General features: G+C 48.4%; 1 protein-coding gene across 3 annotated transcripts in view; it reads left to right on the top strand.

Moving 5' to 3' along the window:
- Positions 1-1363: 1363 nt before the first annotated feature.
- The window catches only part of ANXA3 (annexin A3), a 63920-nt gene continuing 46956 nt past the window's right edge, over positions 1364-18327 (top strand). For all 3 annotated transcript variants that reach the window (XR_009866568.1, XM_062198619.1, XM_062198618.1), the window contains exons 1-2: positions 1364-1466; positions 5140-5191. Coding sequence is in view for 2 of the 3 variants with exons in the window: in XM_062198619.1 (XP_062054603.1) it covers positions 5177-5191 (15 nt within the window). In the remaining variant the exon portion in view is untranslated. The remainder of the gene's footprint in view (positions 1467-5139; positions 5192-18327) is intronic.

The raw sequence follows: 18327 nt of genomic DNA, 5'->3' as shown, positions 1-18327 counted from the left end.
CTGAGCTGATTTCAGCTACCTGCTCATGGGCACCCTGGAGGCAGTACTTAGGTCCCTGCCATCCAAATGGGAGACCCTGATTGAATTCTTTTTTTTTTTTTTTAAGATTTATTTATTTATTTGAAAGAGTTACACAGAGAGAGGAGAGGCAGAGAGAGAGAGATAGAGAGAGAGAGAGAGGTCTTCCATCCGATAGTTCACTCCCCAGATGACCAAAATGGCCAGAACTGCACCAATCCGAAGCCAGGAACCAGGAGCTTCTTCCTGGTCTCCCATACGGGTGCAGGGTCCCAAGCACTTGGGCCATCTTCTACTGCTTTCCCAGGCCATAGCAGAGAGCTGGATCAGAAGAGGAGCAACTGGGACTCGAACTGGCACTCATATGGGATGTTGGCTCTGCAGGTGGCGGCTTTACCGGCTACACCACAGCACGGGTCCCCCTGCTGCATTTTTTAAAACTGCAGAACTACATTTTTGGAAGATAGATGAGAATCCCACACCTGCCTTTCTCAAAAACTTGCAAAAATTTCCGCAGAGCTGCTAAATTATGGGAAATCGTGACCTGAAGTCTGTCATTCCAGAGCCAGCCCTGCGTAGAGTCCCAGCTATGGTACTTTTTCCTTAGGTGGCCGTGGTTAAGGCACTCCGCCTTTCTGAGCTGGTTTCCTTTTTCTGCACACTCTCCTAAGGATCGCACCTGCCATATTTGCCTTGAAGGTTACACAGAGGTCATGTGGGCAGGCTCTTCGTTCAATGCCAGATACCCAATCAACCATTGCTTCCTAGTGCGTTCTACTACATCCTGCGGCCGCTCCGACCTCCCTCAGTCCAGTACGGGTCGGTTTTCCGGCTGCCGGTGCCTGCGGTGCTGTGAACTTGCCTCCTCAGTCTTTGGTTCTAACCCTCATACTAGAGACTCAGTAAGAAAGTACCTGGGTTCAAAAATCTGGCCCTGCATTTAATTCCGGGGTGACTTTGCTTCCACTACCGGTCCTGAGTCTTTTATAAAGCGGAGATAACAATAGTATGAGCTTCTCTGGGTACAGATCTAAATCAGGGCGTGCCTGTAAACCATTCAGCATAGTGCCAAGCCAGCTCAATGTCAGAGCAGAGGCTCCTTGGGGGTGGGCACCGTCCCACCTTAGGATAAAGTAAGCGAGACTTGGAGAATTTAATGTAAGCAAAGCAGTGAAAACAGAGGCGGGACGCGAGGGGAGGGGGTGAGCTCAGAGACCCGGGAGGCCCGAGGCTGCGGCGCCTGCGTGCAGAGCTGGGCCCCCGGCGGCCGAAGGGCGCGGCTTCCCCTTCCCCGGCCCCGGGCTGCGGTCAGGTGGCGCGGGAGGCGGGAGCAGCGGCGGGAGGAAGGGGTGCGGCCGCAGTTGGAGGCGTGGAGCGAGCGCTGAGCCGCGGAGCCCCTGCGCCTCTGAGCCCCGGAGCCCGCCAGGTCCCCGCCGCCGCGCGTCACGGTAAGTGCAGGCTCCCCGCGCGTCTCCGCTGCCCCGCGTGCCGACCCCGCCGCGCGCGCGTCCTTGGACAGAGTCCACGTCGTGCGTGGGGGGAAACTGAGGTCCAGCGAGGGTCACGGCGCGGCCACGCTGACACAGCGCCCGGGATCTGGGAAGTCGTCCCGGCCTGCCCAGTCCTGAAGTTCTGGGGTTCAGGAAAAGCCAGGGAGTCGGAATGGCCCTCGGATCCCCGGCGTCTCAGGTGGGACTGGCTCAGGGCTCTGCCTTGAGGACTTGCAACCTCACTCATCCTCTGAGCACCGTCTCTGCACGGCGGCAGTTTCTTTTATTTTGCTTAATTTTTTTTTTTTTTTTTTTTTTTTTTAAGTAGAAGGAAGGTGGCTTTAGACACTGGGCGTTGGGAGTCCAGAAAGTTTGCTTTTCCCCGGGAAGACTCGCCGGTTTTCTGTGATTGCACAGGATCCGATTCACTGGGCGTGAGTCACTGCCTGGCCCCTGAGTCAGCAGGTGGGACGTGGGGCTTTGGGTGCAGGGGAGCGACCCGGTGGCCACGCCCTGAGCAGCCCAGGGGCACCGACGCCCCGCCGGCTACTGGTAAGAAGTGGGGTGTGGGGACCAGATTCTTTCCAAGGATTCGTCTTCAACACCGACAGCAAGACTCTGCCCTGGGAGAGCTACATTTACTGCTTTTTTTTGGAGCAACATATATAGCACCATGGGTTTTCATGAAGGCAGAAACTTTAGACTGCCCAGAAAGGAATTTTAAAATGTAAAAAGCGGACCCTTGTTCCCAGAACTGTGTGGTTTGCATTGAGAAATCTGTTTAGAAACGAAAGCAGTAGTACAAGTGAGGAGCTGCTGTAATCCCTCTCAGGAAGGAAGTGTTTGAAACTCCATTGTTTCAGCCATTTGGGCTTCACAGTAATTCTTTATTATCTATCTATCTATCTATCTACTCATTTTAAATGCAGGCAGAGAGCGCTACCATCTTCTGGTCCACTCCGCAAATGGCCCCAATGGCCCAGGCTGGGCTGGGGATGAATCAGGGAGCCACAGTATTCAATCCAGGTCTCCCACTTGTGTGGCAGGGACCCAAGAACATGACCCATCCATCACCTGCTGCCTCCCAAGGTGCACATTAGCAGGAGGCTGGAATCAGCAGTGGACCTGGGACTCGAACCCAGGCACTTTGATGTGGGACCTGGGTATCCTAAACTGCATTTTGAACACTAGACCAAATGCCTGTGCTCAGTCCTTAAAAGTTAAGTGAGAGATCAGTAATAAAATTCTTTTTTTTTTTTTTTTGGACAGGCAGAGTGGACGGTGAGAAAGAGAGACAGAGAGAAAGGTCTTCCTTTTTCCGTTGGTTCACCCCTCAATGGCCGCTGCGGCCTGCGCACTGCGGCCCGCGCACTGCGCTGATCTGAAGCCAGGAGCCAGGTGCTTCTCCTGGTCTCCCATGCGGGTGCAGGGCCCAAGGACCTGGGCCATCCTCCACTGCCCTCCCAGGCCACAGCAGAGAGCTGGACTGGAGAGGAGCAACCGGGACAGAATCCGACGCCCCGACTGGGACTAGAATCCGGGGTGCCGACGCTGCAGGTGGAGGATTAGCCTACTGAGCCATGGCGCCGGCCCAGTAATAATTCTTAATAGATTTGCTAATTATACTGGATCAATACATTACTGAGCATCCGCTTTGGCCAGGTGTCCGGCAGGCATTTGGGTAAAACAGAAGCACAGGTATTAAGTTTGTATCTTTGGAGTGTGGCTTCCTGCTTTCAGTAGGGGTCCACTTACTGGCTGGGTGGCTGTGCCCTAGCTTCTTCATATGCAAAATGGGATGTTATTAATAAATGATACCTAATTAAATCATTCAATAAGTAGAAAGAGGCAGAGAGAGAGAGAGGTCTTCTATCCGCTGGTTTACTCCCCAAATGGCCACAATGGCCGGACCTGGGCTGTTCCAAAGCCAGCAGCCAGGAGCTTCTTCCAGGTCTCCCATGTGGATGTAGGGGGCCCAAGGACTTGGGCCAAGCCATAAGCAGTGATCTGGATAGGAAGTGGAGCAGCCAGGACATGAACCAGCGCCCATATGAAATGCTGGCGCTGCAGGCGGAGGCTTAGCCTACTGTTACAGCACCGACCCCAAGTGGTTTTTCATTATCTACAATGCTCCAGTGAATAAACATGACATAACTTCTTAGCCCTGAGCACTTTTACATTACCTGGCACACAGGATACCTTAGCTGATGCCATCACACAAAAGATCTCATGCAAGGCTAGCCACGGCTCTTCTGTTTCCCTTTTTCACAGGTGAGGGAATTGAAACTCAAAGAAATTGTGTCGAGCTTGAAGAAACCAAATCAGAACTAGTAATACCTTGGATCCTTTGTGTACTGTATTTATAGAGAGAATCCTAGACTCTGTAAATAGCGAGCCAACTGCTCTTGGCCGTAGAAAACATGAGACTTCCAGGGCGAAATATTTCCAGGAACTAATGACGTAATTTCCTGTTGAACTTGCTCTGGAGCGATCATTGCGTTTTTAGAATATTTTGTTCCCAGGATGGGTGGGAGCAGCTTGCACTTCAATGTTAACCTTGGGGCTGGGCCAGCATGTTTGAATGACGTCTAGTAATGGACAGTGCACCTGCGTTCCCAAGAACTGCACTGCTTCCCCTCTGTACCCTGCCAAGGACCGGGCTGCCTCGTCTAAGAGCACATTATCTGTTTCTAACTAGCTATAGGCTGGGGCCTTACGCATCTGTTTTTGGAGGATACCCAAAAAAAGCAGAGGGGAGTGGACTGAAGTTCACCAGCTATAGTTTGTGTTGATTGCCTGTACTGTTGTTTCCTCTAGTGGTAGTCTGTCCTGGTAAGAAGTCAGCCCTAGGTGTGATTTACAGGATTTTAAATAAGTCAAAAAACTGGCTTTCCAGGAAGCATATTTGAAAGCCCCTTTAAGCAGAGAGATGTTTTTTTCCCCTCCTTTGTCATGGAACTCTCACAGGTATAACACAGTTGCATGAGAGTACGTCAAAGAGTTTGTTAGGACTTGATGTGGCATAGCGAGTAAAGCCGCTGCCTGCAGTGCCAGCATCCCATATGGGCACTAGTTCGAGTCCAAGCTGCTCCACTTCTGATTCATCTCCCTGTTAATGAGCCTGGGAAAGCAGTGGAGGATGGCCCAAGTCCTTGGGACCCTGCACCCGCATGGGAGACCCGGAAGAAGCTCCTAGCTCCTGGCTTCAGATCAGCACAGCTCCTGCCATTGCAGCCAATTGGGGAGTGAACCAGTAAATGGAAGACCTCTCTCTCTGCCTCTCCTCTCTCTGTGTAACTCTGATTTTCAAATAAATAATAAATCTTTAAAAAAATGGAATTAAAAATAAGTTGCTTTGGATGCAAAAAAAGCTTTAGAAATCCACGTGTGGCTTTTTCGTGATACACATTTCCAAGAATTTTCTCAAGTGCCCTTGTGTGGTGGGTCCTCAGCAAATGCTTGTTTAGTGAGTGGGAGCCAGTTATCAAAGACGCAGTCTCTTCCTGAGGAGGTTTGGAATGTTGACATCTGTTTTCACGATTAAAGATTAAGGGTTGGACTGGGACTGTTGTGTTTGGAACCACAGATTTACATGATTCAGTTTTTTGTTTTTTTTTTTTTCTTTTAATAGATTAGTGTGATCTCAACTCAAGGCAAAGTGGGCTACTATGGCATCTCTCTGGGTGAGTAAAAATCAAACCTATATAACACAGTCACTTATCTGAGTCAAATCAAAATATAGAAAATCAGAATATTGGGAAAACTTTTTGGAAGGTGATAAAAAGTTCATTTGAACAAAATAACATGGCAAAAAGCTGGAAGATATCTACAGACAATAAAATAGGAAAATATAAAATTATGTAGTTAAAATACTTCGTGGAGCGGGCACTGGTTCAGTGTAAGATGCCTGAATTGCACATTGAGGTGCCTGGATTCAAGTCCTGGCTATGCTCCCAACTCTAGCTTCCTACTAACAAGCACCCTGGGAGGCAGCAGGTGATGGCTCAGCCATCACATGGGAGACCTAGATTGAAATCTGGGCTCCTGGCTTTGGGCTGGCCCGGGGCCCCAGCCTTAACCATTACAGGCAGTTGGGGAGTGAATAGTGGGTAGGAGATTTCTGTCTGTCTGTTGGTCTCTCTGCTTTTCAAATAAGATGAAAAAAAAACAAAAGTTTTAAAATAATTTGTGGAAGTCAATACACAGTACAATACACAATACAATATACTCCAGGAATTTATGATATGACAAATATATTTCCTATCAGAGAGGAATAGATGGCTTATTCAATATGTGATTTTAGAACTTCTGGCTGTTTGCTGGTGCATTGACATGGAATTGATTGGTCAGGTTCGCCAGCTGACACGTTCAAAGTCTTAGCGCATTTCTAAATGGCTGGGAGAGATCATAACAAATCCCACGAACTGTGCAGTTTAAGCCAGCATCCATTTGTTGCCTGAGAGTCCTGGGTGTTGGAAGCCTGGGGTGGGTGTCACGGCACTCCTATCCAGGTGTGGGCAGGAGCCTTTGGGAAAAAGCCTCCTCTGAGCTCCTTTAGGAGGTTGGCAGGATTAGTTCCTTCCAGTTGGAGGTCTGAGGCCTTCGCTGCTTTGCTGGCTGCCGACAGGAGCTGCCTCAAGCCCCTACAGGCGTCTGCCTTGGGCCCTGCATCTCAGCAGCAGTATCAGTGCGTTGAATCGCTCCCACACTTGGAATCTCTTCGGTTTTCCCGTCTGGAGCCCCTCCCTCTGCCTTCTTTTCCCTTCAGCTTGAGCCAGTTCTGTGCTTTGAAGGGCCTCTGTGGTGGGACTGGGCCCACCTGGCTGGCTGATCCAGGATAATCTCCCTGTGGAAATGGTCACAGTCCAAGGACTACAGTGTGGATATTTTAGGAGGCGTCTAGGGGTATGTGTTCAGCGGGGAATCTCAGAAGCATTGACATTGGGCAAAGGTGGGGACCAGGCCAGAAAGGGGAGGCCTTGCTGAGCCAGGAACAGGCCTTCCAGGGAAGAAGGCTCCAGCCAGAAAGGGGTCCATACTGCCTCTTTGAAAAAAGTTATTCCTGTTCCCAGATTAAAATAGATCTTTATGAATGAGGTCTTGGAGAGCAACTCAGAACCTCTAAGCAAAGGGCGTGGCGCTTCCTCAAAACATTATAAATAGAACTCCCTTGTGATTGAGAAATCCCACTTCTGGGTGTATATCCAAAGGCGTTCAGAGTTGGGTTGTGATGGGTGTTGTGGCACAGCAGGTTAAAACACAGCTTGAGACGCCTGCATCCCATTTTGAAGTGCCTGGCATTGAGTCCTGCCTCCATTTCCAGTGCAGCCTCCTACTGATGTGCCTGGGAGGCAGCAGATGATGGCCCAAGGACGTGCGTCCCTGGTGGGAGATACAGATGGAGTTCTTGGGTCCTGGCTTTGGCCTGGCCCTGCCCTGGCTGTTGCAGGCATTTAGGGAGTGAATAGTGAAAAGAAAATTGATCTCTCTGTCACTTTGCCTTTCAGTAAGTATATAGATCTTTTTTTTTTTAAAGGTAGAGTCTTAAAGAGATTTTTTTAAATTAAATTTTATTTTTTTGAGAGGTAGAGTTATAGAGAGAGGGAGAGACAGAGAGAAAGGTCATCCATCTGCTAATTCACTCCCCAGTTGGGCCCACTGGCCAGAGCTGGGCAGATCCAAAGCCAGGAGCCAGGAGCTTCTTCCGGGTCTCCCACTTGGGTGCAGGGGCCCAAGGACCTGGGCCATCCTCTACTGGTTTCCCAGGCCATAGCAGAGAGCTGGATCAGAAGAGAACCAACCGAGACTAAAACTAGTGGCCATATGATATGCCGGTGCTACAGTTGGAGGATAGCACTGCACCACAGCACCAGCCCCATTTTTAAAATTTATTTATTCATTTGGAAGTCAGAGCTACAGAGAGATAGAGAGCGAGAGACACACACACACAGAGAGAGAAAGAGAGAGAGAGAGAGAGAGAGATCTTCCATCCACTGATTCATTCCCCAAATGCCTGGGGTTGGGCCAGGCCAAAGCCAGGGGCCAGGAGCTTCCTCTGGGTCTCCCATATGGGTTCAAAGGTCCAAGGACCTAGGCCATCTTCTACTGCCTTCCCAGGTCATTAGCAGGGAGCTGGATAGGAAATTGAATAGCCAGAACTTGAACTGGTGCCCATATGGGATGCTGTCACTGCAGGCAGTAGCTCTGTCCACTACACCACAACACCAGCCCCATTAAAGAGATATTTTTATACCTATTTTCATTATAGAACTTTTTACAATAGCCAAGAAGTAGAAGAAACCAAATGTCCATGCACAGATGAATAAGCAAAATGTGCTTGCTAAATACACATGCATGGATTACAAAATTTTTTGCACCAAAATAAACTTCCACAACCTTCTTAAAGTCATGCATCAGTGGAATGTTATACATAGTTAAAAAGGAAGGCAATCCTGTCACAGACTACAACATGGACGAACCTGTTTTCGTGCTAAGTGAAACAAACCTGCCACAAAAGACAAATCCTTCATGATTCCACTCACATGAGGTATCCAAAGTACTCAGATTCATAGAATCAGAAAGCACTGTGGTGGTTGACAGGGACCAGGGGTGGGGAGGAGAGGAGTCATTTAACAGGTAGAGAATTTTACTTCTGCAAGATGAGAAAGTGCTGGATATCTGTTTCAGAAAAATGAATATTCTCATCAGTGGTGAGAAAAATGGTTACGATTTAACAAAAATTCAGATTTCCAATGGTAAGTATTCTTATCAGAAGGTCCTGCCTGTTCTCCTTTTCTCTCTTATACATAGCATGCCCACATCTAAACACAAGCAAGCAGTCAAGTCCACACATTGCTACATACCACAGGTTCAGTGTGTGTGGTTATCAGAGCGCGGTTAGTTTGCTAACGGTACGATCGAGGGAGAGGGTGTCAGGTGCAATTTTGGGACGTTTTTGCTGAAGACAAAGGAATGGTGGGTTTCTTAGGTTTTTAGTATTCTATCTAGGGGTGTTGCAACCTGACTTCTGTTTCGAATGAGCACACCATCTATGTTGCATTAGTATTTCCTTTGTTTGGAAATTTTGAGTGTTTCTGTTCAGGCCCATGTTCTACCTCACCCCTGATGGAGAAGGCCTGATATTACCCATCTGTTCTCCTTGGACTTGGGTTCTTTTTCATGTTTCCTTTCTGTGCATAGCAAGCACCCATCAATTCCATAAAGTAGAAAGTTTATGGGAAATGGAATTAAAATGTAAGTTTATTCTAGTGACAAATGATTTTTTTTTTTGACAGGCAGAATTAGACAGTGAGAGATAGAGACAGAGAGAAAGGTCTTCCTTCCATTGGTTCACCCCCCAATGTCTGCTACTGCCGGCACTGCACCGATCTGAAGCCAGGAGCCAGGTGCTTCCTCCTGGTCTCCCATGCAGGTGCAGGGCCCAAGGACCTGGGCCATCCTCCACTGACTTTCTGGGCCACAGTAGAGAGCTGGACTGGAAGAGGAGCAACCGGGACAGAATCCAGCGCCCCAACTGGGACTAGAACCTGGGGTACCGGTGCTGCAGGTGGAGGATTAGCCAAGTGAGCCGCAGCGCCGGCCAGTGACAAATGATTTTAAAATCCTTACATCAGAGAGGGGGAGGGTATTCAAAAATTCACGAAAAATGTATATTCTGAAAAATTATATATAGAGATTTCAAAATGATTTTGCACCAAAATAAGCTTATCTTTTCATTCAATTTTTCCATGAGTTTTTGAAATGCCTTTTCATAACGCACATAAGTCACAGAATTTCCAAAACTTCAGATTGCTTTATTTTAGCTAAAATTATATCAGTGCTAATGGCATGGCTCTTTTATGCTGATCAGAAACTTTGATTGTTACATCTTCACTAATGAGGAAAAATGGGGAACATGAATCAATGTTTTATAATGAATACAGATTAGGGGCCAGTGCTGTGGCGTGGGACGTAAAGCTGCCACCTGCAATCCTGGCATCCCATATGGGCACTGACTGGAATCCTGGCTGCTCCACTTCTGATCCAGCTCCCTGCTAATGTGCTTGGGAAAGCAGTGGAGCACCCACGTGGGAGAGCCAGATGAAACTCCTGTCTCCTGGCTTCAGCCTGGCCCAATTCTGACTGTAATGGCCATTTAAGGAGTGAACCAGCCGATGGAAGATCGATCTCTCTCTCTCTCTCTCTCTCTGTCTCTCCCCCTCTCTCTCTGCCTTTCAAATAAATACATAAATCTTTAAGATAAATAAATAAATGCAGATTGGCAGGCAGTCATTCTAAAACAGGGGGCCCTTGGAGAAGACACTATAAAAGGGATCCTGGATGGTGGACACATTGGGGAAGGTGGATATCGGGTGGACACTTGGAAATAGAAAAGCTCACCTGTGGTCATATGTTCAGGTGGAAGTGAAAGTGTGCAGCCTCCCTTCCCTGTTCCAGCCTTGCCCCCTTTTCTGGAAACAAGATAGGTGCAGTGTGACATGTGTGACATAGTGGTCTCATTTCTGCTGTTGTGGGGAGAGCCCCTGCTGGGCTTGGTGCACATTCTTATCTCCAAGTGTGGACAAGTTCAAGGAGGAGACTCAGATAGAGATGCGCAGGAAGCAGGATTTATTCAAGGGCAAAGGGAAAGTACAGGGGAGCATGGGCAACCTCATGGTGGGGAGCTGCCTCCCACCAAAGTTGGGGTTGTCCATTTTAAGATATGGGGTGGTACCTGGGGTAGTGCTTAACTGAATATTCAAATGAAAGGAGTTTGGATGGGCTTGAGTACCACCCACTTCCATGTCCCCTTTTTGGAGATCTCAGAAGTGTCATGGCATCTGGTGACAGTGTCACGGTGTCAGATGCATGCTGGGAAAGGATGTGCCCAATGGTGCATGATGGGGAATGAGGTTCAGGTGCATGGTGGGAGGGCTGTGCTGAGCCTGCAACCAGGCTAAAGATTTCTAGTCGGAAAAATCCCAGCCACTGAAGTTTGCACAGAAGCAGGTGGGATTTGCGTGGCGCCCAGGGCTGTGGCACAGATGCTGGCAGGCCTCAGTACCTTCCTCACTACTTCCATGCCTATGCAAGAATGACACCATCATGGTGGCCTCAGGAAAGGTGCACTGTGAGAGGGAAATCTTTTTTTTTTTTTTTAAAGGTTTGTTTGATTTATTTGATAGGCAGAGTTACAGAGACGGGGTAGGGGGAGATAGTCATAGAGAAAGAGAGAGAGAGCTTCCATCCACTGATTCATGGCCACAATGGCTGGGGCTGGGCCAAGGCAAACCCAGGAGCCAGGACCTTCATCCGGGTCTCCCACATGAGTGCAGGGGCTCGAGCACTTGGGCCACCCTCTGCTGCTTTCCCAGACACATTACCAAGGAGCTGGAATGGAAGTGGAGCAGCTGGAACTCAAACCAGCGCTCATATGGGATGCCTGCATTGCAAGTAGCTGCTTAACCCATTAAGTCACAACACCAGCTCTGTGAGAGGGACTTTGTAGTAGGTAATGCTTTTCAGATTCTGCCCCATAGATGAAACCAGCTTTGGGGATTGGTTGCCGTTGGTCCTGTGTTCAGGGAGTTGGTAAGAGCCCTGTCTACTTCCATACTTCAGTGTGGTTTCTCCTCCCAGATACGTGAATTAAAAATGTCTATGGAGAGAACGTCTGTTCACTCTGTGGGTGTTCTGGATTCCTCCCCTGCTCTCCCTCTAGGCTACTGCATCTCAGGAGTGGGAGGTCAGCACTGGCCCCTGTTCTCACTGAAGCAAACGATTTCTGTCCTAGCAGAACAGCATCGTGCCTAGCGCTGGTTCTCAACATGACTGCAGTTTCCTGCCTAGTGTGTGTGTTTGACACCATGTTCCCTGAAGCTTCCTAAGGTCAATATTGGCCTCGAGACAGTTAGCCCTTTGTGGGAAGTTATGTACAACAGGTTATACCTGGATTTTGAATCACAACCTAAAAACTTTGTTTTGGGGCTGGCGCTGTGGCATAGTAGGCTAAACACCAGCAGTCCATGTGGGCGCCAGTTCGTGTCCTGGCTGCTTCTCTTCCGATCCAGCTCTCTGCTATAGCCTGGGAAAGCAGTAGAAGATGGCTCAAGTCCTTGGGTCCCTGCACCTGCGTGGGAGACCTGGAAGAAGCTCCTGGCCCCTGGCTTTGGATTGGCTCAGCTCCAGCCGTTGTGGCCAGTTGTGGAGTGAACTAGCGGATGGAAGACCTCTCTCTCTCTCTCTCTCTCTCTCTCTCTGCCTCGCAAATAAATTAAAAAATCATAAAAAAAAAACCAACAACTTTGTTCCAGTAGGAAGCCTGGAAAGAAATACTCCATAGTCTGAGTGAGAAGAAGAGGCTTCCCTGGCGTGCGTGGAATGAACGTTGAAGAGTTGTTCTTCACCACTCCCTGATCCAAGCCTGACCTGAAGAAGGGAGGGTCCCTCTTCATATTTAATCATGATAAATCGGGCTTGTATTGTGGTGCAGCTGGTTAAGCAGCATCCCATGTCAGAGCACTGGTTTAAGTCCTGGCTGCTCTGCTTCTAATCCAACTCCCTGCTAATGGCCTGGGAAAGCAGCGGAAAACGGCCCAACTCCTTGGGCCCCTGCCACCCTCATGGGAGACTCAGATGTTGGGCTTCTCACTTCTGCCTGGCCCAGCCTCCGCCATCATGGGCATTTGGAGGGACGAACCAACAGGTGGAAGATCTCTCTCTGTCTCTTCCTGTGTCTCTCCCTCTCTCTGTCTCTATGCCTTTCAACTAAATAAAATCTTTAAAAACATTGTGATAAAAGTAGAATATTTCAGTCTGATGAGCAGCATTGAATAAGCCTAGTAAATGCAAGACAAAGAAGAAAAGAGAAAAGTTGTGATTAGCAATATGCAGGGAAGGTGTGATTTGATTCTCTTGGAAGTGGTGGATACAAAACTTTAAAAAATAAATACTTTAGGCTATTGAACACTAAGATGAATACACAGGTATCACAGGATTAAAAAGAATGAAGGGCAAAAAAAAAAAAATTCTCCAATCTGCCCCTTCCGCTGTCTTTGGGTCTTTGTTCCTTTAATTTTCAACCATTGGTGTGTGATCAAATACCTAGGGTCTGGGGACATGTTAACACAGGAGGATGACAGCCTCCCGTGAACAGAGTTCAGAAAAGGTGAAGAATGTATTTGGAGGACTTTGACATATGGCCTGCAGCTCTGATAAGTCTGATAGTAGCATCTGAGAATTATCAAAATGAATCAAGACCCAGAGAAGAAAGTATTTTTTCACTTACCTATTCATTCAAAGATATTTACTAAACATCTCCTGTGTGCCACAGTTAGGCTCTGGCAATACAGCAGAGAAAGAGAATTCCAAGAGCAAGGAGCTTGCATTTTATTATGACAGACAGACAGTAAGTTAAGAAATAAATGTATAATATATGAGATCAGTTTTAGGTGCTCTGGAGAGAAGCAAATGGATAACAAGAATGATGGGGAGTGTTACATCCTGGAGAGTGATACATTCTGCTCGGATATAGGAGCTAAGGTCCCCGTGGAAGGAGAGGGAGAGCTGGGGGAATATCTTGAGGAGGAGGCACAGCGAGGGTGAGGTTCTAAGGCAGGTGGGTGAAGTGCATATGAGAGCAACAAGAAAATCCCAGGGTGAACGATTGATGCAGCAGTTAGGACACTGGGATCCTGCATCCCATATTGGAGTGCCTGGTTCAAATCTCCACTCCACTTTTAATCTAGCTTTCTGCTAGTGCACACCCTGGGAGGCAGCAGACGATGGCTCACGTACATGGATCCCTGCCACCCACGTGGGGCTTCCAGATAGAGTTCTGGGTTCCTGGCTTGGGCCTGGCCCAACTTGGCTGTTGCAGGCATTTGGGGAGTCAACCACTGAATGGAAGATCTCTCTGTCTCTCTATTTTGAATAAAATGATAAATTTTTTTAAATCCCACAAAGTAACAGGATGGAGGAAAGATTAGAAAGAAATTTGAGAAGGTATTGCAGTTCTTTTTAATGATATTTTAGAATCTTCCAAGATCATAAAGAGTCCCCAAAGCCTTCTTTTGAACCATTCAAGGGCTTCCCATTCTCTACTTAATTCTGAAACCTGTAGCACCTTGACATGAGGAATTGTCACTTTTCAAACACATTCATGAACAGCTCATAAAATACTGACTGCATCTTTCCAGCGTGTCATGTGGACATCAATGACCTTGGCCATTTATGCAAGAAATATTCTTCCCAGATTGTTGCCAACACATGGTGTCCCTGATCCCAGTGCCTGATACCTAGGTTCCTGTCCCCACGGAAATGAGGTGAATGGAGCGTGGGTGTCACCGCTGCTGTCCTCATATCCCATCAAGCAGTGCTGTGGTCAGAATGTTTGCTTCTCCCACAGATTCATTTGTCGAAATCCTAACCCCTGGAGATGGTATTCAAGAGGAGCCTTTTAAAAAAAAAGATTATTAATTTTTTATTTGAAAGGCGGGTTGACAGAGAGGCAGAGACTCTCCCAACCTGGAGTTCACTCCCTAAATGGCTGCAACAACCAGAGCTGGGCCAGTCTGAAGCCAGGAGCCAGAGCTTCATCCAGGTCTCCCACGTGGGTTGCAAGGGCTCAAGTACTGGAGCCATCTTGCGCTGCTTTCTCAAGCACATTAATAGGGAGCTCGATTGAAAGTGGAGCAGGCAGGACTTGAACTGATGTCTGATATGGGATGCCAGCGTCACAGGCAGCGGCTTCATCTACTGCACCACAGTGTCAGCTCGGGTTGGACCATTGAGTGATGGCGATTAGGTCATGTGGGTATAGCCCTCCTGAATGGGCTCAGTGCTCTTATAAAGGAGATCCAGAGTGGCAGCTAGGCCCTCTGTCATGGCAGCATCTGTGAACCAGAAAGTGGGCCCTCATTAGACACCACACCTGCTGGTGCCTTGTCGCAGGATTTGCCAGCCTCCAGGTCTGTGAGGAATAAGCCCCCCGTCTGATGTATTATTCCAGCAGCCTGGACAAAGACGGCCAAAGCAGTGTCCTCCTGCCAAGGACCATTCCAGAAGAAGTAGATAATGCCAGGTCTCCCACCTCAGTGAGTAAGATCCCTGTGTTTTCCACGATCGGGCTCCTGGTCCCTTAGACCAGGGATGTCAACTCTGGGAGATGAAGTTGCATAAGTGTGGGGCTGAGGATGCACCCAGAATTGCCACACTGCTCTTTGGCTCTCTGTGGCCCTTGGCAAAGAGGACAATTTGGTCAAGAACTCAACTGAGTTAAGTACTAGATTGTGGAACAAAAACATAGTCCACAGATGCTGGTGCTAGATGATTCAAAAGCAGGTGAATATTTAACATTATTTAGCATCTACTTCAAACACAGAAGTGAATATTGTCCTGAGAAATTTGTCTACCTGGGGGCCCAGTATTTCTGTCTCAATCCAGTACGTTGGATTTGCAGCCTTTGTCAGAGAAACCCTGAGTGCTTCGGGATATGGAAGGAAGATACAGTAGGATCACTGGAAATATCAGTGCACTGCACTTTTTCTACAGAGCCCTGGGCCCCACCCAGCTTCCGGGACATCTCCCCCATCTCCCTGGATACAACAGGCACTTTGATTTCTGGACTGTTGATAGAGGAAACAACTTGATCAGGCGGCTGATGATCCAGTGTAGACCTTGAAGAGATGGCACACCTTGGGATGTCACTGTCTTGCTTCCCCCTGCTCTGAGCAGGCTCACTCAGCTTGTCATTGAGCCTCTGTAGGAGGCTAAGGCCTGGGCTAGGTGCTGGATATGATAGTGAGTGAGGCAGGTCGGTGCCCACTGGAGCTTCGTGTTAGAGTGGGTGGAGAGACAGATGTGAACCGTGAGCGAGCTCACTAGATGCTATGTGACCTAAAGAGGGGAAGGTTGCTGAGATGGACACCAGGACGGGACCCTCTGCCATCAAGTGCCAAGGAAGACCAGTGAGAGAAGATGGCCTTAGGAGAGGACTGAAGGGAGAGAAATGTTCCAGATAGCGGGAGTAGCCTGGATAAGGAGCTACCATTGGAAAGAGTTCACTGAGTGCCAGCTGGACTTTCAGAGAGCTACAGAGTGATGGGCAAAGCAGAGCAGCTCCAGGTGAGGGCAACAGAGGAAGATGGGCCAAGCCACTCAAGGCAGGATGGAGCAGTGCAAGGACTTGGGGGTTAAGTGGGGCAGTGGTATGGGCTTACTCAGATCTTTAACAGATGCTTGTGCTGCTGCGTGTGGGGATGGTTAGAGGCAGGCAACAGACACTACTGCAGATGTCCATGTCCGAGAGAGCAATGATGGTGATTTGATGAGAGCAGAGCCACAGAAGCACAGGAGATGACCTTTTTAAGGTGATGGATTAGATCTGGAGGGAAAGCAAGATGAAGAAATCCAAGGAAACTGCCTGGTTTCTGTGGCTGATGGTGCCATTTTCACAGGGACAGGGGAGACTGAGGGAGCAGCAAAGTGGCAATGAGCAGTCTAGAGCTACAAGGCCTGGGTTCAAATCTTGGCTGTGCCACAAACTAACTCTGTGACCTTGGGCAAGTTTCTCAACTTCTCTGTGCCTTTAAAACATGGTAGCAATTGTACCTACCTGAGAGTGATTCTGAGCAGGTTACATAAAGTACAACCAAGCACTGTGTATGCGTCACATGGGGAGAAGTCGCTAGGAAGGAAATGATGAGTTGATTGGTGAGAAATCGACATTGCACATGGAGTAGACATCAAATATGCAAGACCGGGGCCCAGGCCTGAAGCTGGGGCTGGAGCTGTCAGTGTGGGAGTTGTCAGCCTACAGAAGGGGAGTGAAGAAAAGACAGCGGGATTAGAGGGGAATAAGGGAGAGAGGGAATCTCGATGTTAGAATTGTCTGCTTTACAGAGGGCCGGCCAAGGGCAGGAGCTGACAAAAGAATGAATATGCACTGGAGGGGCAGCAAGAGGCCCGAAGCCAGAAGATAGGAAAAGACAGGAGCTGGGTCGGCTAACATGGGCTGCTTCTGAGGGGTCTCGGCTGCTCCTGATTAGAGTCTGTGGTTGTAGAAAACACAACACAAACCGCTTCTTTGGCCCTGGCTTCCCTAACCTCTGCAGCACATCCATCTCCCTGCTGCAGCCCACACCCTCCTCTGCTGTTGCATTCCAATGTCCTGGCCCTGAGACCGCCCCGGGGTGAAATCACCATGTTTACAAAAGAAAAACTGCAAAGCATGAATACTTCTCATTTGAGTGCAAGAATCAGTGCAAACATTTTCTTCAGGCCTCTTGGCAGCATTGTAAACTGAGCCACCGTGTCAGTCGGACTCCCTCTGTCAGGCATCCCTGGTGGCTGCCAATCCTGCCCACAGTCCACTGCAGGACGCTCACTGCCTGCTGGAGACACCTCCCCTGCTTGGCCTCACTGCCCTCAGGGCTGCAGGGTGTGCCTGTGACAGGGCAGGGAGCCCCCTGCTTGCCCGTCATCTTCCTTTGACCCTGTCATCTCTGCCAGCCGTGGCAGAAGGGAGGCCCCTTGGGTCTGCCCCAGGGGAACCAAGTGTTAGCAATCCTTTCCCTGGCATCTCACCTGCTGTGTGCGCTTCCTGGTGCTGCAGTGCCAAAGCACCCAAAACTACAAGGCTTCACACAACAAAAATCTGTTCTCTCACCTGTCCAGAATCTCCAAATCCAAAATCAAGGTGTCTTCAGGGCCCTCCTTCTGAAACCTGCAGGGGAGTCCTTCCTTGTCTTGTCCTAGCTTCTGGTGGTCACTTAATGGAAGGGCCCCCTGCTAACAAAAGACAAATTAACAAGAGAGAAACAAATACAAGTATGTTAACATGTGCAAGGGGACTTCAAAAGGTTTATGAAAAATAGAATGAAAAGATAAGTTACTTTTGGTGCAAAACATTTTCAAACTGTATATACAAGGGATATTCAGAAAGTTCATAGGATATGATTATTACAGAAGAACAATGCATGGTTTTCAAAATCCTTTTGCACCAAAATAGATTTATCTTTTAATTCCATTTTTCATGAGCTTTCTGAAAAACCCTCATATATTTCATGTATACATGGGAGATAATCCTGAGAATGAGCAGTTCTCGGGCTTTGAACTCCAGTTTATTCAGATAGCATGTTCAACAAAGTGACATTTCAGAAGACAAAGAACTCTACAGGCAGCAACTTGGTGGTGGCGTGGGGGTTGTGGGGAAGGTAATTAGGCAAATAAGTGGCAAGTAAAGATTAGTTAGCAAAGCTTGTCGGTCCAGGTTTCTAGTAACAACACTGGATGAGAAGATCTGAAGGTACTTTGTTCTCCCCGGAAGAGAGAGGAAGGGGATACCCTTTGTCTTGGTGAATGTACGTCCTGCTCTAAGCAAAGGAGAGAGGAGCAGAGAGCTCTCCTGGGTCTGTTTCTTCCTTATTTTCAGCTCCACAATGCTTCTTATTTCTGGTCTCCTGCACTGGAGAACTTTGTTGTTCTGGGGGTTTGCAGCTGTACCCCATGCCTGCCTTCGTCATCTCATCCCATTCTCCCAGTCTGTCTCTGTCTTCAGCGGCTGTCTTATAAGGATGTGAGTCCTCTTGCCTTGGGGCCCACCCAACTCCAGGATGACCTCATTGTAACTAATCACATCTGCAACCCTGTAGCCAAATAAGGTCACGTTCTGTGTGTCTCTTTTGGGGATACGTGATTCAACCATGATGCTTGCCTCACTTGACTGTATTTCATTTCAGGACTTCTCAGAGTAAACTTTCTCTAGTTTGGAAACCACTTTTGCCTTGAAACTCTGAACAAGAAATCTTACATTTTCCAC

The sequence above is a fragment of the Lepus europaeus genome, chromosome 8 (assembly GCF_033115175.1).
Source record: "Lepus europaeus isolate LE1 chromosome 8, mLepTim1.pri, whole genome shotgun sequence".
Lineage (NCBI taxonomy): Eukaryota > Metazoa > Chordata > Mammalia > Lagomorpha > Leporidae > Lepus > Lepus europaeus.
This window is presented reverse-complemented; position numbering and strand designations above follow the sequence as displayed.